The following is a 27,868-nucleotide window of genomic DNA, read 5'->3' on the forward strand; positions in this document are numbered from 1 at the left end:
CTCCCTCGCTGCAGGGGTTAAACGTGTGGTAATTGCTTGCATTCTCCCACTGAAAGCAATATGCCGTCTCAAGCACGCGACTCGAAGAGGGTCGTGGAGCTAATAGAAAGTGGGTTTTATAAAGAGACAGACGATTATGTAAATTACTTCAGTTAAAGACTTCCAGACAAGAGTGTATCTGACTTTTACATGCACAACAAAAAGCAATCTGTCCGAGAGATGTGTGGCCTATATTAAAGGCGCAACTACAGGTTGCGAGACTTTCTGATGTATATACCTTTGCCATGAGAAGGTTAAATATGCACTTTGTATTTGTAGGCTAATGAACGAATCTGATTATTTAAGAAGAAACTGCAGTTCACGCTGCTCGTTTGATCAAACCAGCATTGCTTTTAAATGTAGTGACAGGAACACAATCTTATATATCTGTGCTCCTGACAGCGTGAGCTAGATCAAAGAAGCTCTGTATTCAGATTTATCCTTGATCTGAAAACCTCTTTTGACAACACTTCCCACATACCCTCTACCATATTTTCTATGTTCTTCACTGATTAAAAAAAAAAAAAAGAAAAATCGGGCTATTTGAAGATGTTGGATACAATCCACCATATACAGTCTCCCTGGATATGTTTGAAAATGGTACATGCTTTATATATGTATGTATTTTTTGGCAAAACCTATTTCTGCTCTTTGTTTTCCAAAACCAAAACCATCTATGTGTTTTCTATGAGACCATTGTACACGCATTCACTCAAGGTTTTTTTTTTTTTTCCCACTGGAATACATGGACTGTGATTGGAGATGTTTCAGCATCATGGTCATTAAAAACATATTCAGTCTTGCATGATAGACAGCAAAGATGTCACTGTAGGAAATACATTGTTTGTTCTCTTCTGCAGTCTTTTCTAAAAAAGCATTTTTAGTGTTCCAACAGTGTATGATTACATGATAAACTTCACCATATTTGGTCATTTGTTCCAATTGCATCAACGCACCACATTGCTCAGTCAAAGAGGTGAACTTTTTTTCGTGTTTTTTTTTGTATGTCAGTGTGTTACTGCTGCAATTTTGTATGTCAGTGTGTTACTGCTGCAATCACATTGTGTTGTCATTTAGGATAATTACGTCACTTATGTGATTTGACTCAATTAAATAGAACCCTCCCTGTAATAAAAACACGCTGAGAGAGTATAAACTGTGATAATAGTGTTGTAGAAGTCTCCTGCTTCTACATGGGGTTAATTCACAGGGGATACAAAGCAAGAGACTCAAGGTAAAAATGCAGCAGGCAGCAAATGTAAACTTGGCAAGACTCTGAGCTTTGTGTATTTGGATATTAGTAATGATAGCAGAAGAGGCACTGATGAAGAGACCACTGATTTCTGAATCGCCATGATAGCACACTTCATGACGTTTTGAAATCATGCCAAATGTGACACTTGCTGCGTTTGACATACACGACAGCTCTTGCGCAACATGAAAATCTTTTCTCCGTGCTGTATTTAATGGAAAAGAAGATGGCATTACAATAAGTCGTAATTAAGAGAAACTGCGGCTCTGTTCGTGAACCAGGTCAAATGATGTGAGTAATTAATGAGGAGTGATTGACCTACCTAATAATTACGGGTTTCGGTTCCACTGCGATGCATCACTACTTGAGTTTTCCACTCATTAGGATCATTCCAGGACATAGTGCACAACTGAGTGGGTTTAGTACAGTATTTATAAGGCCAGTGTCTGAAATGATTCGAGCAAGTAAAATTACACTCTTAAAATAGAAGAGAACACTACCATAGGATCAGCAAGGATTATTTCAACCTGATACTTGCTATGTGGTTTAATATTTTATATAATACATTATTCAGATCATCTCTGTGAGTTCATACTACACTGTTCTTTAATATGCAAAAGGAGTTTTGTTGAGGCTTGATGATAAAACTGTTTAGGACTGTTTATGATCGTATATGATTGAGGAATGTTCTACGAAACACCATTGAAATGCTCAACACTTCAGACACTTAAGAAAAAAAAAAAATCTAAACACCCCCATGTTAAAGCAGAGAAACACTTTCTTAAATGTTGATCAAAAGTTGTTTACAACTGTGGGTGTTTGTTGCTCATAGATTTATTCACATTGTCCATGAAACTCAAGGTCTTTGAAATGCTTTGAGAGGAGTATAGGATTTAGTTTACCTCTGAATGGACATCTATTATCCCCCCTCTTGAGTAACGTTTGAGGAGCAGCAGACTCTTCCTCGGATTAAAGTCATTACAGCCAGCGCAATAGCATTAATTTCTCTTGAACACAAAGCATGGCCTACTTTATGTTCACAAGAGGAATATAAATTAGCCTAAAATGATTTTCTAACGCCTGTCAGATTTTAATTAGGAAAGGCTGCTATGTGATAAAGCAAAAGGGGGAAAAAAATTTCAGTGTCTGTATCTTAAAAGACGTTATTGGTACACCCTTCTTTTAAGTTACGAGAGATTGCTCTTTAAGTTAAAAAATACATGACATACATAATTTAACCAAATGCCCATGAGCTTTCCAAGGCTCTAACAGAAGAATTCACACTTGATACAAAGTTTCTCCGATCTTATGTTTTGCAGGCAATTACCAGTCTGTGGCTTTGGGTGTTTTCTCTTCTCTTTTTTGTTTAATGAAATATTCAATTCAATATATAATTACATGTTTTACAGTCTGATTTATCTATATTGTACATGAGTGACTTGCGAATGGTTTTAACAGTATATGTACTGTGAAACAATAAAATGGCAATGAATGAAGGTGTTTTAGGAGACTGGAGACCAACAAAGAGGGAGAGAAATTTGGAGAGAGAGAGGGAGAGAGAGAGAGAGAGAGAGTATGCGAGTGAATGAGTGAGTGAGTGAGTGAGTGAGTGAGTGAATGCTTAGGGCAAGCTACGCTAACAAGCACTTTTCTGCTCCTGGCAATAAGTGTGATTTTATGGTTTTTTCATCAAAATTGACTGCCCAGGGATTTGCACTTTCACTGCTGTGCTAATCTCAACATGTCTATCTGGCACCTTATTTCATTTGATTTCTTAAAGGAAGTTCCCACAGGGTGCCTTGTCCTGTGTGTGCCCTTTTCAATTCGAAGCTGACACGCAGGGTTAGAGAGTTGGCTGGATTCTGGAACCAAAAAAAAAAAAAAAACCCTGCCACACTCAGGTAAGTGATGCTAGTCTACAGCAAGAGGCCAACATGTATTACCATGGTAATCAGGTGACTCTCCAACACTGACTCCCATAAGGATTGGTCAGTTTGCATATAATTATAAAAACTGTAATTGACATCGGGGATGGAAATCTTCGCTTAGCTTTCATGAATTATGCCTCTTTGGGACACCGAACCATTGTGGACCAGATGGAGACAGTCAAAGCCTGAGCATATCTGGACAAATGGTGTGGTTTGAACAGAAAAAAAGGTAATGAATGTAGCACTGTTGTCTGATCATCAACAAAAGTACTTAGCTAGCCCCAAGCAGCATTAAGTTTTCATACATCATGCTTGTCACATACTCCCGTTAATGCATCCGTATGCCGAGAGGCTAAACAAACCCCTAAAAACGGCATGACACAGAACCAGTCTGGATTAGCAAATCAGCCCAATTAGGAAGAAGTGTTTTCCTGAAGCTTCACCGCTGTGCCTCAACGCATCACGCAGACTGAGAGCCCAGGCACAACATTTTTACCCAAACAAGGTTATGCGGTGTCAACCTGCCGACACAGAAAAGCTCTCCAAGATTCCCACCTGTCACTCCACTGTTCCATTCTGCTCCACGGGTCCTGACAGAGAGCATATATTCATGGCATGTCCCGCTGACACAAATCCCACCACCGCTTCCCATTAACATCAATATTTGAGTGGAGGCTAGGGGTACGGTTCTGCGGCTGTCAGTCTTCTGGGGACAGTGAGCCCACCTTTCATTTGGGGACCACACGTCAAGCATGAATACTTAATGGCAGGCAGAGTGCTCATGTTTAATACGGGTCCCCGATAGGCCGCGTCAGCGGAAATATTGGAATCGTTCCACGACTGCTGGAGATGACTGCTTGTTGCTAGGTGTGCCCGCGGTTTCAGGCGTGGATGGGAACAGTCTAGGCTGAGAATGTTTGTGCTATTCTTAGAGCAGTTCTATTATTGTCGGGTTCTTTGCTGTGTTGGCCTTGGAGAGCGTTGACGATGCTCCATTCTCGGGGTCCAGATTCAGACGACCTGCCACTTTTGTTGAATCTGACCTTTGCTGAAATGACCATTACTCTAACTTTTGACCATTGCTCACAAAAAAGATCGAAATCAAAGATTGTTTACCTCTGAGTCAGTACATGTTCTGTTAAGTGGAAGTGTCTCAAAAGAGTTATATTTTTAGTTGTTAGTTTCATAAAATGCTGCCCTAACTTTGCACTGCTCTTGTTGTGCACTTAAAAAATATTTTTCATCAGACGAGCGCGATAAACATCGTCCAGCAGTTTGAATGAACTGCATGTGCGCTGAATGGGTAACCTTGTTGATAAGTAAAGACGGTTCATGTAACTGGCCCAATTTAAGCAGCTCCTGGTCACGATGCAAAAGCTCACCAAGCTGCTTTCACCGACCCGGCCGTTAAAAGCAAGAAATGAAAAACAAACAAACAAACAAACAAACTAGACCTCAACACAAGGCCGTGAACTGCCAGCTCACATAAAAAAAAAAAGAAAAAAGAAATCAGTGACTGGAAGACTTCTTTGATAAGTCTTGTGAAGTCTTCCGTTTTCTTATTTTTCTGTAACTGAAATCCCGTTTTCACCGCTTGTAACGAAAGCCTCTTCGTTTCGTCACTGACGTTCACTCGTCCTCAGACAGTTTTGACTTTTCTTCTAAACAAAGTCGTAGAAACATAAACATCTGTTTTGATTCTTTTGATTTGCTGGTTGTAAGGGCACGTGATAAAGGGCACAGGGGTAGGTCGCTTTTATTTATTTATTTGTTTTTCCAGGAAGGGCCCTATAGGAGGAATTTCTGGAGGCTTTCCTAAAAGAAGCCAACTGCAGTGGTATTTTCAGTGAAAGAAAAGAAGACTCGAGCCCCATAGTTTTTCACCACATTGGTCCTCTTTGAATGGACTTTTTTTTTTTTTTTTCTAGGGGAAAGCAAAAGCTAGCATGGCATTACAATGGAGATCCCTGCCCTGCTGGGGAGCGGGTTTCAGAGCAAGGGAAAATAGGCTATATTTTGTGTGGGAAGGCCACAGGGGTCTGATTAGGCCTTGAGTTTGCTGTGTTCAGGGTTTGCTGCACAAACGACAATGTCCCCCCATCACTGTCTCTTTCTCTCTCTCTCTCTCTCTCGTTCCCTTAGCCCCTTTGAACTTCTGGAGACAATCCCACCAACAAAAAGCTCAGTTTTAGAAATTCTCTCAGAAACCACTTTAACATCTGTGATGCTGAATATTTAAATGCAACTTTCTTTTCCTTTGTTCATTTTTTTTCTCCCTTTAGACAGGGGAATATCTATATGTAAATTATGGATTCCACTTGTCATCTGACAAAGTTAGTTTGCCAGAAGGAAAAAAAAAAAATTGCGGACGATTTTGCCTCCCTCACCAAAAGACTGGTGAGAGGAATTGAGTTTTACGCTTTTTTGTTTTTTTTTCGTTTTTTATTTTTAACAAAGCAAAATAACAACAGGGGCATACTTAAGGCAGCCAAAAACAAAGGCCATCCTCTGAGAGAGAGAGAGAGAGAGAGAAAGACAGACAGAGAGAGAGAGAGAGAGAGAGAGAGAGAGAATCAAGCCGAATGTAAGATGGAGACTCTGGAAAACATACTTCTGGATTTTCTTCTGCCCGTCTGCTCTTCCCAGTCCTGGGAGGAACAGGGCCAATTAGGCATTCAGGCCGACTAAACGGAAGGCTTTTGTAATGGTGTAGCCTGCGTGATGCCTCGTAAATCTTTCATTCTGCTTGGTGCTTACACCTAGCTCACTCGCAAGGCCCAGGCGGGTAGAGTGGGCCAGAACAGAGCAACACTGAAACACCATATGATCCAGTTAGAGGTTTAAGGCATCTGACAATTGGCAGAAATGCAACTTCATGAAAATATAATGACAGTACGCCCAGGTATGATTGCTACTCCCCCCTCTCTTCCTTTCTGTTGTCTAGAATAGGGCTTTCTTTGGTACAAACAAATCTTAACTTAAAAGGCATTCGATTTTTTTTAAGGAATATTTGTGTCTTTTGGCAAGATGTGATAGCGGTTTCCTAATGTAACCTTGAGGGCTACTAAGCGTATTTAAAAAAAAACAAAACTTCCTCATATTAATCTATGACTCCCAAGTCAACACGGGGCAAGAAATGGAGGTGGAAGAAATAGACAGTGTTTGATTCAAAGCAGAGTGGTATCTGTACAACTTGTGGGCCCTAAATTTGACTTATTGACAGAAGAGTCCTCAGAAAGGGAGTGTAGTCACAAAGATATGAGCGTCCTTTTTAATACAAGTTCTAGTTCTGCTGAGATATAATACTGCATAAATATGAAAAAGTTTTTTTTTAAATTCCTGAGCATCAAAAGCATGTGAGAGGACAAATACATAATCATGTGGGCTGAATTTCATGATATGAGGTTCTAAACAGTTCCCCCTGTGTTTTTTCTGATGAATTTCCTAGTTTTATACGCTTGAGTTTCCTAGCGTAGATCTCAGTTCTACTGTTTTCCAAGACAGCAGGTTCATTTTATTCTTGCTCTGAAATTTGCATACATCAGTATATTACTAAACTCTGTACCATCAAACATTCACAATTTTTTTTAAACAGTGCAGTAGAATGAGCTGTATTCCTGTTTTTTTTTTCTTTCCTTTTTTTTTTGACTCTTTCCAAAGCTGTCTGCACAGGCAAAGAGAAGAATACTCCTTCTGTTACAATGTCTGTGCTGATGCTTCTGAGGCTTATTGAAGCTCACCCTCACTCTCTTATTCTTATGCATACAACAGTATGAATATAAAGTGAATATCTCTTTCACAAACACACACACACATACACACACACACACACACACACACACATTTTAGAACCCTGTAATGGATGCAGGAGTGTTTTGCTTGTGCACAGTGTGAGGAGGGGTGGTGACACCCAAAGCAGTAAGACACAAAGAGCAGGGTTTGGGTGAGTGAAAGGATCTACATTCTCAGGAAGAAAACACAAAACGGAGAGCGTTGAAGAATGGATGCAGAGAGAGAGAGAGAGAGAGAGAGAGAGAGAGAGAGAGAGAGAGAGAGAGAGAGAGAGAGAAAGAAAGGGGGAACTGAATGCATGCGTGCACACGCACACACACATACACGTGCGCGCACATGAACACACACACACACAAACACCCCTAAATCATCATTGAAAAATCATTAGAAAGCTGGCGGAGTTGGGAGGCACAGATTGCAGGGAGAGGAGGACAAACCCCACATTCTGCCCTAACACAAAGCCAGAAATGAGCTGGAAGGGAAAGAGGCGTGTCTGGCAATCTCACCCCCCCCCCCTTTCGTCCACCCACCCAACCCCCCTCACCCCACTAAAACCACCCATTCCACATCCCTGCACACACACACACAGACAAACACACACACACACACACACAAGAAAGAGGAGACCCTCCCTCCTGACATCTATTTGAATCTCTGTTTGGATGTGTTAGAATTTCATTCACGTTGTTGTTAACTATTGTCACTGCCTGGCAACATTTTATCTGTCTGACCCTCACCCTGGCCATATGTCGCCATAAAGTCTCTTTCCCTCTCCTCCTCCTTATGGTCTAAGGCAAATGTCTGGACCTCACAACTGTTCCAACTACACTCTGTTCCCCTCCCATCATGAATAGGTCTGTACAGTGCAATAAACTGACCCGGACATTAACTTTAGGAAACATGTTTAGATGGAGCTGCTGAATAATGCTAAAACCAAGCTCCACATGGTGCATTTATAAGACATTCTCACAAAGAGGCTTTGTAAAAAAAGTGGGCGGTAAAGAAGACCTGCTTGGTTTGCAAAGTAATCACAGAAAAGGAAGACCAGACCCCCCCCCCCCCCCCCCCCCCCACCAAAAAACCCCATATCTGAATCTAAACACTCCCCAGAATAAAAAAAAAAGAAAAAAAGAAAATCAGCTAGAAATCTAAGATACCATTTATTTCTCTTTCGTTTTTTTTTTTCCCGCCCTCCCTTTTTTACATCTCAAGTTCCTTATTTCAAATAGCGCGGAGCGTCAGATTGAAAAAGCTTTCCGATTTTTTGGGAGACGTGGTGTCGGGGGATAATCTTAAGAACACCCTTGGTGTGCTTAAGTCCATCGCCTCTGTCTCTAGAAGGCAGGGTGAGCTTAGATCTATTTTTATTTCTTTCTTTTTTCTTTCTTTCTTTCTTTCTTTCTTTTTTTTTTTCCATTTCTTTTTCCTCACAAAAGCTGGCCGAGTTATTTTGAGGCGAGCGTGAATATACTGTGTCACAGACTTAATCTGTTTGGTATTCCTGTGAGTAAGCAGGGGAGGGAGGGTGAGGGGCATCTTAACAAAGCTCTCTGGTCCCTCGGTCTGTCTGTTCAGTGTCGAGCAGTACCGTGCTTCTTTGTGTGTAGAACATTTCCTTTGTATCCCCCCCCTCCCAACTCTTTTAAATATCAGTTTTTCATATCCACAGAATTTTGTTTTTGTAGATGTCCACTTGTTGAGACATCCTTGTCGCAACTGTCGTTGTGCTGCGTGGAACGTGTATGGCAAATAACGATTTGAGCTGACCAATGGGATCGACACTTCATAGACAGCCAAAATGAAATGGCTTGTTGAAAGCGCAATTCAATTAGCATTTAACAGCTTAGCTTTATGAGCTCTGTACACTAGATATAATGAATCAAAAGTATGGCACTTGTCTGAGAGATCCCTGAAAATATTTAAAGAGGTAGCTGAGATGGGTTTTTTTTTTTGCCTATTAGCAGGGTTTCATGAGCTGTGGAGAACTATACTGTCCTATAGTAATTATATTTAATGTTAACTTTCTCAGTTTAATGCAATATTGACGCGCAAGAATCTTTATCGAAGCAGTTACCATTCAGTATATTCCAGCAGTGTCCTCGTAAACTTCATTAAAAGCAGTCAGAAGCCAAAGGGAATGTCTATTTGGTATTCTTTAGCTGATAAGCCTGGTTTTACAGCACAGCTGGTTACCAAGTCTTCTACTGGATCTATTCTTCCTGCTAGACTTGAGTCAATGTATATGTGGTATGTGGTAGGATGCCCTCCTTGTCTGCTTGTGCTTTGCAGAGTGAGGTGACCGTACTGTTTTTCATGGTTATATTTGTTTGAATTTTTTTTTTTTTTTTTTTTTTGCTTGTTTCACTTAGTCTCTGCTGTGGCTTTTACTGAGAAACTGTCTTGTTGACCTCTGCTCACCACCTCTGCAAATCTCTCTTGCCTTTCCACTCTGAAAATGTCAAAGAAATTCCTCTTCTTCCAATCACCTCGCTGCTGCTGGGTTTCTGTCTCCCCCTCACCATCACCCCCCACCATCACTAGTCGATGACCTCCAGTGAGACACGTCTGTCCTCATTTATATTACTGTGAGACCTGGTCTTGCTAAACACATTCTGCGAGTTTCATGATGACTTTTTTGACATGATGCTTATCAAAACTGAAGGACTTTTTTTTTCTTTTCTTCTTTTCTCTGTTTTCTTTTTTTTTCAGTTGGCTGTCTCACATTCCAGTAACAATGATGAGGAATTCAAAGCCTATATTATATTGGGGAGATGTGGGCTCTCTCTCTCTCTCTCTCTCTCTCTCTATATATATATATATATATACAGTTATCACATTGAAAGCTCTATTGGAGTTATGCAGCACTTCAGCTTTTTGACATCAGTTGATGGAAGGAATTAACTTATTTGAATAGCAGAAAAATTCTCTCCCTCTCCCTCTCTTTCTCTCTCTCTCTCTCTCTCTCTCTCTCTCTCGCCCCCTCTCTCTCCCTCTCTCTCTCTCCCTCTCCCTCTCTTTCTCTCTTTCTATCTCTCTCTTTCTCTCCAACGCCCTCTGCCCACCATGCCCCCCCTTCCACCCCACCACACACACACACACACACACACACACTCACACACACACACACTCACACTCACACTCACTGTGTGTCCTTGACACCAGCGGTGAGCCTTCTGACAGGCTGCAGTTGTGTCTGTGTGTGGTCTGACAGGAGGCAGCCTCAGGTACTCTGACTGCAGAAGGCAGGTTTAAATATTAAAAACCAAACTTCAACACTCGCCTGGGCTTTAAACAGCAGTTCGTCTGCTCGCCAAACAACCACACAGATATGGAACAGATCCATCCTGCGCTGCTCACCCTTAACAGAGTCGAAGCCTACATAGCGTGGAGCACTGAGAAGTCTCGTGTTATAAATGATAGATTCAAGAAGTAGGAGGGCGCCAGAGCTGTACAAAAGCACTGAATAGTCAAGTGAGAGACAGAGAGAGAGAGAGAGCGAGAGAGAGAGAGAGAGAGAGAGAAAGGCATTCTCATCCTCACCACCATCCTCACTTTGTTCCCACTGTAGGCAAATGCTTCAAAGAACACTGGTGGAATAATCTATCTCAGAAATTAAAGCTTGTTGTGTGTGTGCGCTTCAGATCTCAACGTGTTGTAATTTCTAGTTGTTTTTGTACACAACAGATGTCTCTTTTACGGTGAGACATGCTTTTACGTTGTTTAAAGTATTGGGTGGTATTTGTAACCAAAAGGAAAATAAGTCAGTATCCTGTCTCTCTCTCTTCCCAGGCATTGTTTCATCCCTAAGTCTTCTCTTCACGTGTCATTGCTATTGAGGGTTTCACATGTTTTCAATCCATCCCACACTACAAAAATATATTAGGATTAACAGCATGCCAGTCAGATGTTCATGATGTTCATGATGTGAGCACCCGTCACATGTCTTGGGTCAAAGACATAATCAGTAATATTTTTCAAAAAGCTCGCAGGTTGATCTTCATGTTTTATTACCAATGATGAGTCTGTCAGTACGGTGACTCAAAGAGAATAGGTAATGTTAAATCTGTAATAACAAATAGGTCATGTTCACACATTCAGTGAGTCTATTCTGGAATACTTGCTTTGAAAAAGAGAGAAAAAAAACCTGATGTATTAAGTGGAACGAGAAAGTAATTTTTCAGTGCTATTTCTGGTTTTGTTCTGGTGTCTTTTTCAGGTCATTGTCAGTAATTCCACCTTTGCTCCCACATTAATGTAATAGTTAATGACTTGTGTGTGTTTTACATAAAACAAGCACATCTTTCACTTGGACAGAATGCCATACATTTGTGTATTTATGAGTCATTAGCATGGGCCCATGTCTGTTTTTCCACCTTATTTATTCTGCACAAGTCACATGCACTAATTAGTCCCTAGGAGGAGCCTGGGGCGATTTCAGACTCCCACTGAATAAAAAAAAAAAAAAAAAAAAGAAAGAAAGAAAAAAACAAGTCTGTCTCCACTCCACACTTGGACACAGCATGTGCACACACACACACACACACACACCATGCTGACATGCACGAATCTACAAAGAAATACATCCACACATACAGACAGTGGCTTCTTAAACATACTCCTTATTACACACAGAACTATAATACATATATACATACATGCAGATTGCAGCATAGCCCCATGCCTAACCGCCCCCCCCCCACGCCCACACACATACACACACTTACCTACACATTCTCATACACAAGTAATGGAAGTGATACACAGAACAGACTGCACATCGACGAGTCACACACACACTCCCCCCAGCTCCATCCCCCTTGCTGCATAATGTGTTGACAGCCTGTGCCCCTATGAGACCATAAGGGGAAGACTTCTCTGGCTTTTCCAGCGCGCAGTGCCTCCACCTTCGCCCCTGCGTATCCGCGGCACCTTCTGCCCTGCCGTGCTCAACCCCCCCCAGCAACCCTGCATGTCCACGCATGGAAATGAGCCTCGCCGTGTCAGCTGAGCTCACAGCTTAGACACCTCCTGAGTGGAATAGCCGCATTGTCTAGCCTTTCCAGGGACAACAACTGCATAATTTCCTAAGTGCCATGAAATGAAAGGACAGGGTTAATTTAGAATAAAGATGGTAAAATAGGCTATAATGAAATTAGATCATATTCAATTCTTAAGTGAAACAGGTGATGGTATCGTTTTTTTTCCGGCCGATTTTTTTTTTAACTTTCCACGAGCTGATTTAAAAGTGTTGCGCTCATCGTACAATAAAGTTGAACAATACAGCTGCCATTTTACATAAACCTCATATTTTAAACTTCAGGTACGTTTTGACGAATATGACGGGCCTTTTCTACGTAAACCTGACCAGAGGTACTCAGTTATAAGTTATGTTCCACTTTGATTTTCAACTTTAGCTCTCCAATTTCACTTTTGCAGAAATGAAAATCACTTGTATGGCAGGGCTAGTGAATGAATTTGTAAATAAACTTGTAAATTTTACTACCGTGCTCGATGCAGCGTAAAGGGGCATGGAGGCTTGTGGAAGTTGAGTGAATTTCACTTCGGCTGGACTGTTAATTAAAAGTTTTTTTGTGCAAATATTCTCCCGCGGCTAAGAAAAAAAACGAGAAAGAGAGGGAAAATCTCTTCAGCACTCAAAAAGATAGCATTGGTTTTTTATCAAGTCCCAGTGATGTACGTTGTGAAAAGCGCCTCATTTTCAAAATGAGTTTAAGCTATTCCCCCTCGAGTGCCCGTTCTTTGAGAGAATGGACTTCCTTTTCAACGTAACTAGAGCCTAATTACGTTATGAGTATAATCGTTTGTGTAGAGTGAGTGTCTCGCCGTTTACTCTGAAGAGCTATTCTGTCGCACTCGCGCTCTGAAATTGTCCCATGCAGTGTGTGAGTTCTTGTCTTCTTCTCAAAGAAACGCGCGCACGTAAACGCACGCACGCACACACACACGCACACACACACACACACACACACACACACACACACACACACACGCGAGAATAAAAGAGAGAGAGAGGAAGCGGGTGGAAGCAACAAAGCTTTTCCAAGCCAGTGCGCCTCATCACTAATCTGTCCTACCCTCTCTTGTCCACGCTCCGCGACAACGTACAGCAATGCCACATTATTTCTGGCCCCGTGGGAACACCTCTCAGCTCTACACCTTCGACAAGACATCATTTGTCTATCTTGTTTACAACTCCATAATTTTGAAATCATGATTCATGTCAATGTTGTGTTTTGTGACTCACTAACCATTGTAGGCTGGATATTATATTTGCATAAGGGCTATTCAGAGCAGCAAACTGGGAGGTCTCTCTTTGCCAGATTTGTATTCAAGAAGGCAAAGAATTAGCAATTCAGTGCTGAGAGCTGGGAGCAAATATCTGAGAGCCAGCAACAAATATAACACATATTCTCCTCATAACTCAGAATCTGGACATTAAAAATCGTTCCACAGCAAACAAGTAATTATCCCAGTTGCTGGTGGTTGGACCAGAGAGAGAATCCAAAGACCATGCCTGTGATCTTCAGCCCAACTGAGACCGGAGTCTTCAGGCCTGCCCTGCAGTCGAAACCTCTGATTCAAACCTCAGAAGGGATGCAGTCTGAAAGATCCTTCAAGACGTCTTTTCGAAATAGAATAGCAGGATCAAAGAGGGTCTACAGAAGAATTAAAGACACGATTCTTCACTGTTATTACACTGAAAAGGATTTTTGACTGTGACAGGTCACAGATAGTTGAAAAAGAAAGCTTTTTCGCCACTCATTGAAAAAGAGGAAGCTGTTAAGTAAGGCCTTGTAGCAACGAACTGCTTTTTTTTTTTTTTTTGCTGATAGTGATGTGTATAGCCCTTTCATAATGAAACCATTAAAACTGACTTAAGAGTTTCCACTGATAGGCACAAGTAAGAATGGATATTCATTTTTCATCTGTGGGATATTTTATTTTAGTAGCAAAAATATGCTACTAAAGTATTTAAGTATCCATTCCCCAAAAATGGGATCGCGTATTTACATATTACAGCAGCTACAAAGATGCATCTATAGACTTTAATTGTTATCGTATGGAGTCAACTATCTGATCAATGGCTGAAAAGAAAGTAAATAAAAACAAAAACAAGGAGATTAAAGATCAAGCTTAAAAGCGAGCTTAATCCAGCTGTTCAACAACAATAAACAAATCTACTTTCCCTAATTAAGTTTTGGAACATGTGGACGATGACGGATGTCTGCTAATCCTATAATGATAATGCCTGACCTCGTTTGGAATGGGTAAAACCATGATCAACTCATGGGTCCAGCAGTCTAGTGACAATAGGATTTTTCTATTAATTTATTACCTACTTCAATCCCAATTAATGCATATTTGTTTTGTGCAGAGTTGCCTCAGTGATCCTTTTCTATCTCATTTTTGCAGATTAGTCATTAGTGCAACTCATTACTTTAGATGAAGTTTAAAGCCAATTTAATTAATTAGTTTGTCGTTAAAACAAGACAGCTGAATAATCTCTGTCTCGCATACTTTTCACGGCAAAATGAACATCCTCTACTGGAAGGAAATGAAGGACCATTGGATGAACTTTAGGTCCCTGTCCATAACTTTAACGTCCTTCTCCTCAAATACAATCCATACTACACGCTGAAACGTCTTTAAATGTGGCTTAATTTGGTCATAGCGGGATTCATTCGGCTGTCTCTCTGTATTATTCATAAATCTTTTGATCCCGGTAATTAGATTATACATTCATCCGAATAGTTAATGGTTCAACTGGTTTGCTCATTGAGCGGGGGGGAGACTCACAGGATAACTAAACTGCCATTGACCTGATAAGGTCAGTACTGCACCTCTTTTCCATTTTTGTAGGCCAGTTTCATAAAGCCAAGCCACGTGCATATCGTTGCGCTAGACGTAGCTTTATCAAATGGTATCATTTATCTCAGAATGAATTACTGTGGCTCTGACCGACTCCTTTGTCTACAGAGTTCCACTAACCATCCAGTGATATATCGGATGATGTATTTAACATCAGTATTCCCACGGTATAGTAGGTGGTTTTGTCTCTACTTCAGTCTATCCCAGTATGTTCAGTAGATAGTGCTGTGGAAGATCCAAGAGGAAGATATTGTACAGGGAAAGAGGGTAGAAATAAACATGAATCAGACTTGTATACCAGGTTAGTGCACTTTCTTGTTTTAATAGAATAAGTACAAACATAGTACATCGGACAGCATTTTTCTTTTTAGCTTGCCCAACACTTGCACATCTGATTAAACAATGTTGTTTTGTGATGAAATATACAATATGCAATCTCGAGATTCGCTCAAGACTTGAAATCTCTACTTTGCTCTAGACTTACCGGGACAGATCTTCCTTAAGTAATACAGGAATGGAACTCACGTTAGGGGGGGTTTCTGAAAAGGGCTGATACCCATGGATTGAGGACAGTAAGGCCAGAAGATGTTGTGGTTCCTCAGAGTGAACATTAACCATGATGACTTTGCCTGGTTATCAAACTGTCTCAAACATGCCTCTGTCAGCATCAGCTACTTGGACGATGAGAAATTTGATCAGTATTTTCAAATATAAACTTTAATCTCTTTTCTAGAACAACATAACCCTCACTTCCCAAAGTACCCACATAGATCTGTCTTCATCTACTCTATTTCCAATGGTCACATGGTCTGCATATGAGGATGCTAAAGCAATGACTGGGACACACTGAACCATAACCGACATTCAGTGTCCTATTACTGCCCCCCCCCCATTCTTAGTTCTTTATATTAGTTCTTTGTCCTGCATCATACAGATCAATACATAGTCCATTATGTCCCAGCAACTTCTTCACAGGGCGATGGCATCATGTATTGAGTCAGTTTTCTCTGTGTTGGTCTTTCATCATCTATTTGCTCATAATGGCAGACTAGGCTCTAAGGGTTCAAAAACAGTCAACATCACATGCTCAGTGGCATTCAGTACACACCATGCCACAGTGACAACACTCTGAAGATTCAATATGCCTCTTCTAGGTGTCAAAAAGCCCCTGCAGGCAAACCCCTCATGCTCCCTCTCCAGAGAAACCCATCAGTATCACCTCAAGCTGTCACTCTGCGTTTGACAAAAGCTCGATGATGGATTGATTTTTATTTTTTATTTTTTCTCAGGATATAGATGCAGGTGTCAAACTTACAAACACCACGCTACAGTACTCCACGACCCAAACACCCTTAAAGTAGTCCTTTCTCAACCCCATTTCAGCTGTAATGCTTCTGGCAATGTAGCAGGAAAATGATGTGTGGCATATGTTTAATTCTTCATGTGGTTGTTTGTTGTTCATGTATTTTTTAAGTTGAACCGAACAACAACAGCAACAAAAAAAAGAGCAATCCTCAAAAGATAATAAACTCAAAATAACCCCTTACTACCAGCCTTCCAACTCAGGATGCTGTTAATTCCACCGAGAAGCTTCATGAACAGATGGTGGCAAATATATTCACAGGTCTCTACTTTAAGTCAATCGCACAAACACCCACATACCTCGGAACGTACCATCATAGCCCCAACGAGAATATTCCACGTTGCAGCCTCGTTTTTACACTGAAACCGTACCCTCCACTTCCCATACTCCAGATCTGACCACCTCGTGCCAACCTGGGAGTCCTAAGAGAGAGTATTGATATTGAAGCTTTAGGCTCACCGGTTGGAGAGGACTGATTGCCACAACACCAACACCTGGAGCCAGGCTTGAATCTACCCCTCTGTCTCCTTGGCCCCACTTCAGAGAGGCTGTAACAACATCATCCATTGTAATGGCAGGAGGAGAACCCCAGGGACACAGCAAGATGGAGTAGCCACCACTGGCCACAAAAGGGGATTATGGTTCTCCTCTGGCATCAAAATCAGTGCAGTGCTACAAGCAAAGGCAAGCGTGGAGCCAAAGGAAGGCAAATGTGGCCACACGTTAAGGCCCGTGACCAGTCGGCTCTCAGGCACCTGGGTGGTGGGGTTGGGGGGGGGGGGTGGGGGGGGGGGTGGGCGTTGGGGGGGGTGGAGGGTAGAGATATGAGACAAAACGTGGATAACAAAGATGGAAGGCTTGTAAAAAAAAAAAATGAGAGCAGCCCCTCTGTGAGAGGTTTCGTCCTCTGATAAACATAATCATGCCCTAAATATAGCCAGTCACGGGGTGAAGGAGTTTCTGTCAATGAAATAAAGTGTTTGCTGGAACATTGCCTGTGAGGGCGTTGCATCAATGTGTAAAATTAATATGAGAAGATCACAAGATATTATTTGCAGTACGGCTGTGGATATTTGTTCATCTAGTAGTAGCAGATAATTAATAGAGATTGCTGTTTCAAATAGACAACAAATCATTTACTAAGCCTAATTGGCATGCAGACAATGATTCACAGTTAAAGTGATAATATCAAAGCATTTTTTTGGGGTGTGTAAATTAATTATGCAGAATGTGTTTACTTTCCTGAGTTAGGAAAATCAAAACAAGAACACAGGATAAAACAGCAGTCAGTGTGATCATTTTTCCCATCTGCTCCCTGATAGTGACTAGTTGTAATTTCTGAGCATTGACCCAAAAGGCTTTATTGATAAGCAAATAGGAAAAAGGAGGGAGTGAGAAAGAAGGATGGGAAAGAGAGGAGCGAGGACTCCTAAATCCTGACTCGCTTCTGCCATCTATTGGTCATTTGAATGCGTTTGGTGCTGGTTCAATAGAGAAGACGCAAGGTGAGGTGTAATTATTAAAGTGACACAGTGAGGCTCAGAGAGTTTGACAAAAACATACAGTTTACACAGACAGGCTAGCAGGAGGTTGTGCGTTTTGCAAAGAGCTGGAACCGAATGGCGAAGTTTATGGGAGGTAACCGTACTTTCGCTATTATGACGGCGCGCCTTTTAAGCTGTCACATGAAATCGATTCTGTAAGCGGGTCACGCTGTTTGTTAAATCAGACAGCGTGGTCCGTGCACCCCAATGCATCCTGTTGCCATTTCATCGCAGCCCAATTTCTCACCTTATAATCTAGATGCAGCTCTATCCCCCTAGGCAAATGATTCTCTTTCCCTCTCTCTTTCTGTCTGTCTGTCTCTCTCTCTGTTTGTATGTATGAGAGAGAGAGAGAGAGAGAGAGAGAGAGAGGGAGAGAGAGAGAGAGGGAGAGAGAGTTCGGTGTGTCACACACACGTTCCAACAACCTATGCTTGTCAAGTAAAATAAAGGAGAAAGGCCTAGTGCAACAGAGGTGATTTGGGAGAAAAATGAAGCACACATGGTTGCTTGTCTCTCTGAGTTTCCATCATTCTTACCTTGAGGTGATGAAATGCAATATGCACTATGAAATTGGGTCAACACAACAGTTGAAAAAAAAAAAAAAAAAAAAAGCTGCTCCGATGCAGAGCGCATAAGCTCTCTGAAGAACCTATTTGCATATTCATATGGTCACGACGGGTCTTCAAAAGGACCTTTCCTTATCCCCTTTCCTTCCCCTGCTCTGTGGCTTTATGACAAGCACAAGACGATGAGTCAGTCAAACCGTTTAAGGTTTAAATCTCTCGGGCCCGTGTTCAATAAATTCACCTAAATTATATATGAGCTGAACACAAGCGGGATTACAAGAGTTTTGCATGGGATGCTTGGAGAATCAAGATGCTCTTCATTGTTTTGTTTTTTTTTCGTATTATTGTTAAATGTAATATGATTGCATTTGAAAGAAACAGCCAATAATTATTTACTCTGTTGAACTCCAACCATTCTGATTTTCTTTATTGCTATTGTGGTGTCTCTCGTTAACGTTATTCATTATCACATCCGCAAAAAACACAACGTTTCATAAAAAGCATTAATAACCCATTATGAGTTGTGATCAAAAGGGTATGCAATATTATCAAAATCCTGCAGGGGTCACTGTCCTTTTATTTATTGGTGTTAAACGTCATTGCCGTGCCCTCGCGTGTTTGCTGTCAAAATCCTTCCCAAGCTGACGAAAATCTTAAATTTATGATTTAATTATTGTGGCTCCTTTCATATGTCAGATGTGGTAAAAAGCCATCTGTGCAATGTGTGGCCTGTGTGTCTACACACATCTGAAGTAGCTGATGACTCGTGACAAATGTGTGAACAATAAGACAGATTGAACCTGACACAGAATAATCCATTTTACTTATTAATTAATTTCTGTCATGATTGAACAAAACACTTTAAAGACACAAAAAACACTTTAGTGTGCAAGCCCATGCTTTCAGTGTTTAGCTAAAGAATGGGTGGGGAACTTGCTTTATTTAATTATCTTATATCAGGCTAAGCTTTTATTCTAATATACAATAACTGAGTCCACACTCCTCTGAATGTTACTCTTGAAAATGTAGCATGTTATGGGTTTGAGCACACATAACATAACAGCCTACTCTTTAAAGCACTAAAGTGAACTGAAGTTATCAATTATTTTAATATGTAGTATGTTAAGCCTACTTGAGGCCTTAAGCTTATGCAAATGCTTTGTTCATGCATCTCAATGTGGGATGAAAGTACAGAGCTACTGGGCTTGATTTTGAAGGCAGAGATACTGCTGCTTGAAGAGGAATCTCTCTCTCTCTCTCTCTCTCTCTCTCTCTCTCGGTGTGTGTGTGTATGTGTGTGTGTGTGTGTGTTGAGGCGAGCTGGGAAGATGCATAGAGAGAGCTGTGATTCATTTCAGCATTTTAATGTGTCTTTTGATCTCCCCTTGCTTCCAAAAAAAAACAGGCTTGCTGTGATCATGCACTGATCTTATTGTTATGTCCCTCTCAATTCCTTGTTAAAATGGGTTTTCTCTCTCTTGTTCTCTCTCTCTGCCTCCTTCTCTCTCTCTCTCTCTCTCTCTCTCTCACACACACACACACGCATACAATACACACACGTATACACACAGCATACAGTACTCTACACATAGCTGTCTATTTTAACTATCATCAAATCCACAGAGATCCAATTAATGGGATACCAGGATATTTATTTTTCTATGTGCATCCTAAAAGACTAATTAATTTTTCATGTTAAGATAAAAATATTTGACACATACAAACTGTCTCTTGCATAAATTTAAGTAATTGTTCTTTGTTGTACAAATTTGTATTATTCCAGAAATAAGAAATAAAATTAAGCAAATGTGGCTTTTTATGAGACAGAACCTTAAATAAGCCTTGGAGTCATGAACACAGAGACAGAGACAGAGAGAGAAGAAAGTGCATGCGTCTCTGTATGTGTCCCTTAGACTTTGAGCTTTTTCATCTCCTTTGTTCTCACTCTCTGCTTGAATGGCAGCAAAATTCTCTCTCTCTCTCTCGCTCTTTCTCTCTCTCTCTCTCTCTCTCTCTCTCTCTCTCTCTCTCACACACACACACACACACACACACACACACACACACACACTACTGAAGGTGTTAAGTTTGAGGGCCCAAAGACTGATGTGGCTCTCATAGCTCAGTCCTCCATCTGTTGCCCACACACACATTTGGCACTTTGGTCCAGTGTTACACCTAATCCAGTTTTTGAGATCTGCCCAAATGGCCCAAATGATCTGTCACCTCTTTCGTGTTGTCATCGTTCCCCTACCAGGTGAACCATGTACTCCAGTTCATAGAGACAGTGAAGGAGGCAGTGAAGACTAACAGGGTATGATCAATGCAGATATATAAGGAGGGGAAAAAGCAAGTGTTGAAAGAGAGGAAATAGCAGTACAGCCATTAAATGAACATATTATAACACACGTACCTTGTGCATACTTGGAGATGCAGAAAAACACTACATTGAATTATCTCACTCGGTTCCAGGAATAGCCCAGGACTTAAATCTTCTCACAAGATCAAAGAACTTGTGATTAACACAATGTCAAAAAGACCATAAGAACAATAGCCTTTCAATTGCTGAAAGGGATTCTTCAATAAAACCATCTTCTCCGTACACAAGTATTGGAAATCCGTTATTGGACATCCTACAGTATCTAAACTTTAAAATCTATCTTAACCAACTTGTTCACAATCCATATGGTAGACAGTTAATCGAGACTTGTTCCTTTTTTGTTTTTAATTCATCGACACAATTACATCTTTTCGTGTTGAACGGACAGGCTATTTTTGAGCTTGATAGAAAACTCGCCACTTCACATTCACACCTAAGCACATGGCTCATCCTGACAGCTAGGCGCTAATGCTCTTACAGACACCACAAGATGTCTCTAATCGCAGCTGTGATCTGGCTTTAGCGCTCTGTTTGTGTCAAACAAGAGGCAGTTTGAGGTCAGACTCAGGAGCTTTAGCAAGCTACCTTTCTTTGACTAACTGTGTTAAATATTCGCTTCAGAAATGAATTTAGTTACTTTGTATAGAGTAATGAACATATTTGTTTCTGATATAATATGTGACAGTAAATGGATTTACCGCAATGATACACACGGGACAATATTAGCGTTTTGGCACCGAAAAGTCTGTGACGCTCTCAGTTGCCAGATAATCCTGGCTTAGTAACCAGCAGTTTTATTGCGTTAATTAATTACTTAGTCTACAACATTCTTTTCTCAAAACTGCATTTATTAAATTGGTGTGAGATGGTACCCAACTGTTTTGTGCAGCAGACTAATCTGTTAAGTAGCCTACATTCTCACAGACCCTAGCTCTCGGCATTACACTGTCAAGGCCAAACAAGCGGATATACAGTAGGCACTTCAGATGCCAAGAACAATCCCTGCTTTAGTCCAGCAGCTTTAAAACACACCAACATTATATCTGAGGTGCAGTACTTCCTTGGTGCGACGATGCGTTTTGTTAAATTTACCAGCGCAATCTGCTCGTCGAAATGTACTTTAAAAATGACTTGAAATGACTAAAACTCAAGATAACTCGACATCGAACTCGAAAATCAATAAACGTTCTCCTACTCATACGGCCCCGGTGTGGTCTGGGGGATGGTATTGGATAAGGCGAGTTAATTTGGGCGAGCGTGTGAAAACAAAAGAGGCTGCGGATTTGCATGTTTTGATCGGGTACCATATGCCATACCAGTAACAGGTTGAGGGCAGCCTAAGTGAAGCGATTCAATGATTCCAAAGTTCGTGCAACAATTTAAAACCGGTTAGCCTGTAATGAGTCTCCTTGGGGATCAAAGGAAAGGGGTCAAACAAAGCACAATGGAACAAGACCCCAGCAGTCAAGGAATGTAGAATGCCAGAGTTTAAGTTAAACTAGAGGCACGGTTGAACAATACAGACCTCTATTCAAATCACAGGACACATTTCTACTCAATTAGCCTCCACTCAGTTATTTACACTGAGGTTAGTAAGCTCCAAAATGGACCTCTTTTACTTTGCACACCATGGGGTCATTAACTTAACCTCAGTTAATTAATTATAACTGTTGAGTGATAAGTGTCTGGAAAGCACTATTCTACCTCTGAATCTCCCTTATATACGAAGAGAATTTCCATTAAAGGGGCAATCAGACTTAAGTCTTGCAAATGTTTTGCCCCATCTATTCTCTCTCTCTCTCTCTCTCTCTCTCTCTCTCTCTCAAAAACCTGGAAGCCTTACTTGATATCAAAGGGTCTACAGGTGCCTCTTGCCCAGTGTGTGTGTGTGTGTGTGTTGGCAGTGAGGAAGAGACTGCAGCTTGGTGCACACTGAAAGTCAGAACAGAAGAGACAAGTCTTAAAAAAGAGCTTAAATGCGCAAGGATGATAGAGATACCTTAGGTAGAGAACAAGAGTACTGGAGCAATGCACTTTCGGCCAAAAAATAGCTGAAAAAAAAAAAGAATTATTTTTCTGCAGGGTCGGATATTACATTGTTTGAAAAAATAAGCAATTTAACAGAACTGATATTCTGACACTGATATTCCAACATAATTGATATGAAAGAAGAAGTGGACAGTTTTGGTGTGGTAAAATGTAATTCCTCAGCAAAGGTTTGCACATATAACACAGCAATGGCAATTCTCTGTGATTCTGTGTGCAAAAGTGGGCCAAATTATCCCCAGTCAACGAGGAACAAACACACACTTAAGAAATGCCACCAAAAGAAAGAAGCCATGGATGCATTTATTCTTTAAACTATCAAAAATGGCATTGCTGATTTTTATAGAATAACTGATTGAAAGTTATATGTTTTGTGTTCTTTTTTAAACTTTCGTGAAACACAGCATTGCGTGTACCCACTCAGGTTAATATAGAGAGAGTGTATGTGTGTGTGTTTACTTAATTTCAAACATATTTACAAGGTGACTTTACCATTATTAAAAGGGTACTGCTGAATATATTATTCTCAAGATAACAAAAGACACACACACACACGTATCAGGGTGCTTTTGCGAATCTGGCACGGCGCTCCCGGTCACATGCCTGCCCGGTGCTGTCATAGGTCAGTGGTTTAATAATGCTGCCGGGGTGTTAGAAACAACAGGACGAAGCACCTTAACACCTTGCGATTTGCAGTGGCAGATGGTAAGCTGACACTCGTCTCAGTCTGTGGTCCACGGGGTGCCCAAAAGCGGCCGATAAACCATGGGATTTTATTTGTCACCTCGCCGTTTGTTAAGCAAGAAATCTGAATTACTCTGGACTTAATCTCTAAATCTTAAATGCCCGGCTGTAGTAATGTTGTTATGTAATTTAACGATAAAACTGTGCGTCATATTTCCAGATCGCCCGCTACAGCAAAAGAAAGGTACCTATGAATTAAGAGTAAGAGAAAATGATCCTACTAACAATTGTCGCTCCAGTAGTCGATCAAACCTAAAGATTTGCTCAACCCTCTCGCACTAAAAGTTATTGATCACTGGTGTATCGTGGACTTATTAAGGGAAAATAAACTGACTTATGTTGCCTTCCCTGATGTTAAATACCGTAGTCTTAAAAACTGTGTGTCATTTAAATTAATATCAGGTGCTTTGCCACAGTTAAAAATAACGTAGTAAAACAGTTCAGAATCCTGCTCCAAGCTTTTCTGATACCTACTTTTGTCTGTGCGACCATTCACAATTGTCTAAATACATTTGTTGGCTGCTTGGGGAGCCTACACTCAGAATTGCAACAAATGTCTAAATTACATTTTGGTTGTCCATTAGGAAGCCGTTTTGAGCAAAAAGTTTGCACGTTTGTTCGATTTAACAAACTGGACAGTACAAGCGCCGTTTGGCGAATTAGGGCATAACCATTGGCTGGGAAGGTCACTCATTTGCATAGAGGAGTGTTTTAAATCCAGTTGAGACCACCGCTGTCAGTACATTGAATGAGCTGTGATAACAGAGTATGCTTGGGACACGCTGCCATTAGATTTAGTGCGTGAACTCATTTACTTGTCGAAAATAAGGGCTACGTAAGAGACATGGCGATGAGTTTAAGTCTTGTGTTACTTTTTGCAGTTTGCACTGTTAGAGGAACAACTACGAAGTACTACACTTATGAAGAGGATCCACTAGGCAAATTTATCGGAAACTTGTCGCTTGATTTGAAAATCAACCTAACTGAAGATCCGAACACAAGTTTCCGCTTCATGCAAGAGAGAAACTCGTCCCAAATTCAGATGCGACGAAATGACGGAGTACTGACTGTGGGAGAACGCATCGACAGGGAGAATCTCTGCCAACGCTCTCAACGTTGTGTGATTACTTTTGACGTGGTGGTATTCTCGAAGGAGAAGTTTCATTTGATCCATGTTGAGATTTATGTGAAGGACATTAATGATCACTCGCCTCAGTTTCCACATAATGAAACATACCTTCAGATTTCAGAGGCCGTGGCAGTGGGCACCAGGTTTCCGTTAGACTATGCTGTTGACCAGGACGTCGGTAATAACTATATTCAGAGTTACCAACTTTTTCACAACAGCCATTTTGGTATCGAGGTGCGAAGTGGGGAGGATGGGATAAAAGTTCCACAGCTTGTTTTGGTGAAAGAGTTGGACAGGGAGGTGGAGGACTCTTATTTGCTTCAAGTGACAGCGAGTGACGGTGGAAGTCCCCCAAAGTCAGGGTCATTCATGGTTCATGTCAAAATCTTAGACTCCAATGATAACAGTCCTCAATTCGAGCACAACTCCCTTAAAGTCGAGCTACACGAAGACGCGCCTGTTGGTTCTCTGTTGCTCAAAGTCCAAGCATTTGACCCAGACCATGGAGCAAACGGTGAGGTACGCTACGATTTTACTGAGGACTCTCTGAATGAGGTTAAAGACACTTTTCAAATCGACCCGATTACTGGCACTGTGACTTTAAGGTCGCTGGTTGACTTTGAGTCAAGGAGGTCATACGAGCTCAACATTCAAGCTTATGACCTAGGCGTCAACTCCATTCCATCCACTTGCAAAGTCATCGCTGAAATTGTGGATGTCAACGACAATGCCCCTGAGATAACCATTAAGCCAATGACATCTCTGAGCGACGGAATAGCTTACATCACGGAGGCAGCGGCTGTGGAGAGTTTTGTTGCACTGATCAGCACCTCGGACAGAGACTCGGGCGCTAATGGTTACGTGCGTGTCAGTTTGCAGGGACACGAACATTTTAAACTTCAGCAGGCTTACGGCGACACTTTTATGATCGTCACAACAACGACTTTGGATCGGGAAAAGATTCCAGAGTACAACCTAACCGTTGTGGCAGAAGACCTGGGCTCGCCGCCATTCAGAACTTTGCTGCAATACACAGTTAGGGTACTCGATGAGAACGACAACGCTCCATTGTTTAGCAAATCTGTTTATGATATTGCAGTGATGGAAAACAAAGCCCCGGGATCTTACATTGCTACTTTAATTGCCCGTGACCCTGATGTGGGAGTCAATGGAAAAGTGACTTATACACTGATAGATGAAAATGTTGGAGGGGCCCCAATATCGTCACTTGTTTCAGTAAATCCTGTTTCGGGTATCTTGTACACAATGAGATCTCTCGATTATGAATCTGTCAAGCAAATTGATGTGGGAATTTTAGCTACTGATGGGGGCTCCCCACAGTTGTCAAGTACTGCTGTGGTCAGGATCAAGGTAGTGGACGAAAATGACAATGCGCCATTCATTACTTATCCTGTTCTACTCAATGACTCCGCCAAGGTGCCCATACCACACAATGCTCCCGCCGGATATCTTGCCCTTAGGGTTAAGGCACGCGATATGGACGATGGGATCAATGGTGAACTGTCCTACAGTATAATCGAGGACAAAAAAACGTTGTTTTCTATCAACAAAAACACTGGAGAGATTGCACTGAAATATGGCCTGACGCTGCAATATGGAGACGCTGCTGAAATAACAGTGGCGGTCAGCGACAGTGGTCGGACGCCTCTTTCTTGCGCCGCCAGATTCAGTTTCGTTGTCACGGAGATGGAACCCGAGGAGGAGCAGGTGGTTGTGGTGTTGGAGTCCACTGAAGAAGAAGAAATATCAGACTTCGATGCCTCTTTAATAGTTATTGTACTGCTGAGCGTTGGCTGCGCGCTACTGCTTGTAGCCATTGTGGCAGTTGCTCTCTCGCGCAAGTACAGTCCAAGAAACGAAACTTTTGGCTCCAAGAGGAGAGGCCCTGACGGACTGTTTACAAAGACCCCCCTTCCGTCTCATAGCATTGACTCGTCAGAGTCTGGCAGCTATAAAGGGGGGAGTACAACCGTCACAGAGCACATTTTGTCCTCCCGAGATGAATCATCTTATTCTTTTGAAGAGTCAAGTGGAGATTCTGATACAAAGGTATGGTTATTATCCTTCATAGCACTGTCTACATCGACTAAATCATTATATTTTAATAACTTCTGCATCTGACCCAATTTCATCAATTTCTTTCAGGTGTTCCGTCCCCTTCTCTGTGAGGGTAATTTTGAACCTGTAGCCATTTGGCAAGGAGACAGATTTACTTTGCAAACAAGGTAGGTTGAATACATTCTGGTAATTTTGCTGATGTTTTAATGACAGTGTTAGGAATCACTGATGGATTGTTTTCTATGTTATGTTGTCACTCTGTTCAAGATGGTGTTTATTTTGGATGCAAATTGTCTAACAACCCCTGCAGTGTTCTTCTGTTGGCACATTCCCCTGTTGGATGCCACAGCAATGTGCTGATTGTTGTTATTCTGTTCACAGCAACATCAGGTCCACTGATCAGACGAGCGTGAAGGACAGTGGCAAAGGAGACAGCGACTTCAATGATAGCGACTCTGACATCAGCAGAGATATGGGCCGGAAAATCTCTACCAGTATCCAACCACAGACTAACTGTAAGCCTCTAACTTCTTATGTTATGAGACATTCAGATAATAATAGAATCAATGCTCTCAATAACTAGGCTTTGAGGTCTAGGCCTCCCATTTATATTTCACATTTCTACGTGACACTTGCCAAAACACATGCAAATATATAATTTATGTATTTCAAATCTAAATTATCTTTAATACTTTAATTAAAATTATGATAAAAAAATCACTTAAAAATGCTTCAATTTCAGGTCCATTCAGTGCTGGGCTTACTGCTGGACACGGCAGAACCAGAGAGATATCAACACACACTTCCAGTGCTCCCGTCAGTACGGGTAGTTACACAATAGCCTACTCAAGGACCTCTGCATATGGTCATGCTCATACCAACCGTCCTTTGCCTACCTGGAGAGACAACGCCCACAATACCATCTTACCACGAGCATCTGAGCAGCCACGTGCTCCTATATGTCAACGCACAGGCACCCTACCCTCTCACTATTACTACCAACAGTATGCGCCCTTTTATCAATCCCAGCCAGCCACAAAGGACCTGAGAGAGATGGCCTCACAGCACCAAAACATTACCTCTTTTTAAGGGGCTGCAGCTGTCTGCGTGCAT

At 41.4% G+C, this 27,868-nt stretch overlaps 1 protein-coding gene across 1 annotated transcript; it reads left to right on the forward strand.

Moving 5' to 3' along the window:
• Positions 1-60: 60 nt before the first annotated feature.
• LOC115816001 (protocadherin-8-like) lies at positions 61-27,844 on the forward strand. The gene is made up of 5 exons (XM_030778973.1): positions 61-138; positions 24,377-26,746; positions 26,843-26,922; positions 27,137-27,270; positions 27,498-27,844. The coding sequence occupies exons 1-5, from the start codon at positions 61-63 to the stop codon at positions 27,842-27,844; spliced, it is 3,009 nt and encodes a 1,002-aa protein (XP_030634833.1).
• The last annotated feature ends 24 nt before the right edge of the window (positions 27,845-27,868 follow it).

This window comes from Chanos chanos, chromosome 7 (assembly GCF_902362185.1).
Source record: "Chanos chanos chromosome 7, fChaCha1.1, whole genome shotgun sequence".
Lineage (NCBI taxonomy): Eukaryota > Metazoa > Chordata > Actinopteri > Gonorynchiformes > Chanidae > Chanos > Chanos chanos.

Bases quoted from the DNA above. Each gene is read 5' to 3' on its own strand.
- LOC115816001 (XM_030778973.1), top strand. From the start codon at position 61: ATGCCGTCTCAAGCACGCGACTCGAAGAGGGTCGTGGAGCTAATAGAA. The intron at 139-24,376 runs GTAAATTACTTC...GTCGAAAATAAG, and splicing joins ATAAAGAGACAGACGATTAT to GGCTACGTAAGAGACATGGC. The intron at 26,923-27,136 runs GTAGGTTGAATA...TTCTGTTCACAG, and splicing joins AGATTTACTTTGCAAACAAG to CAACATCAGGTCCACTGATC.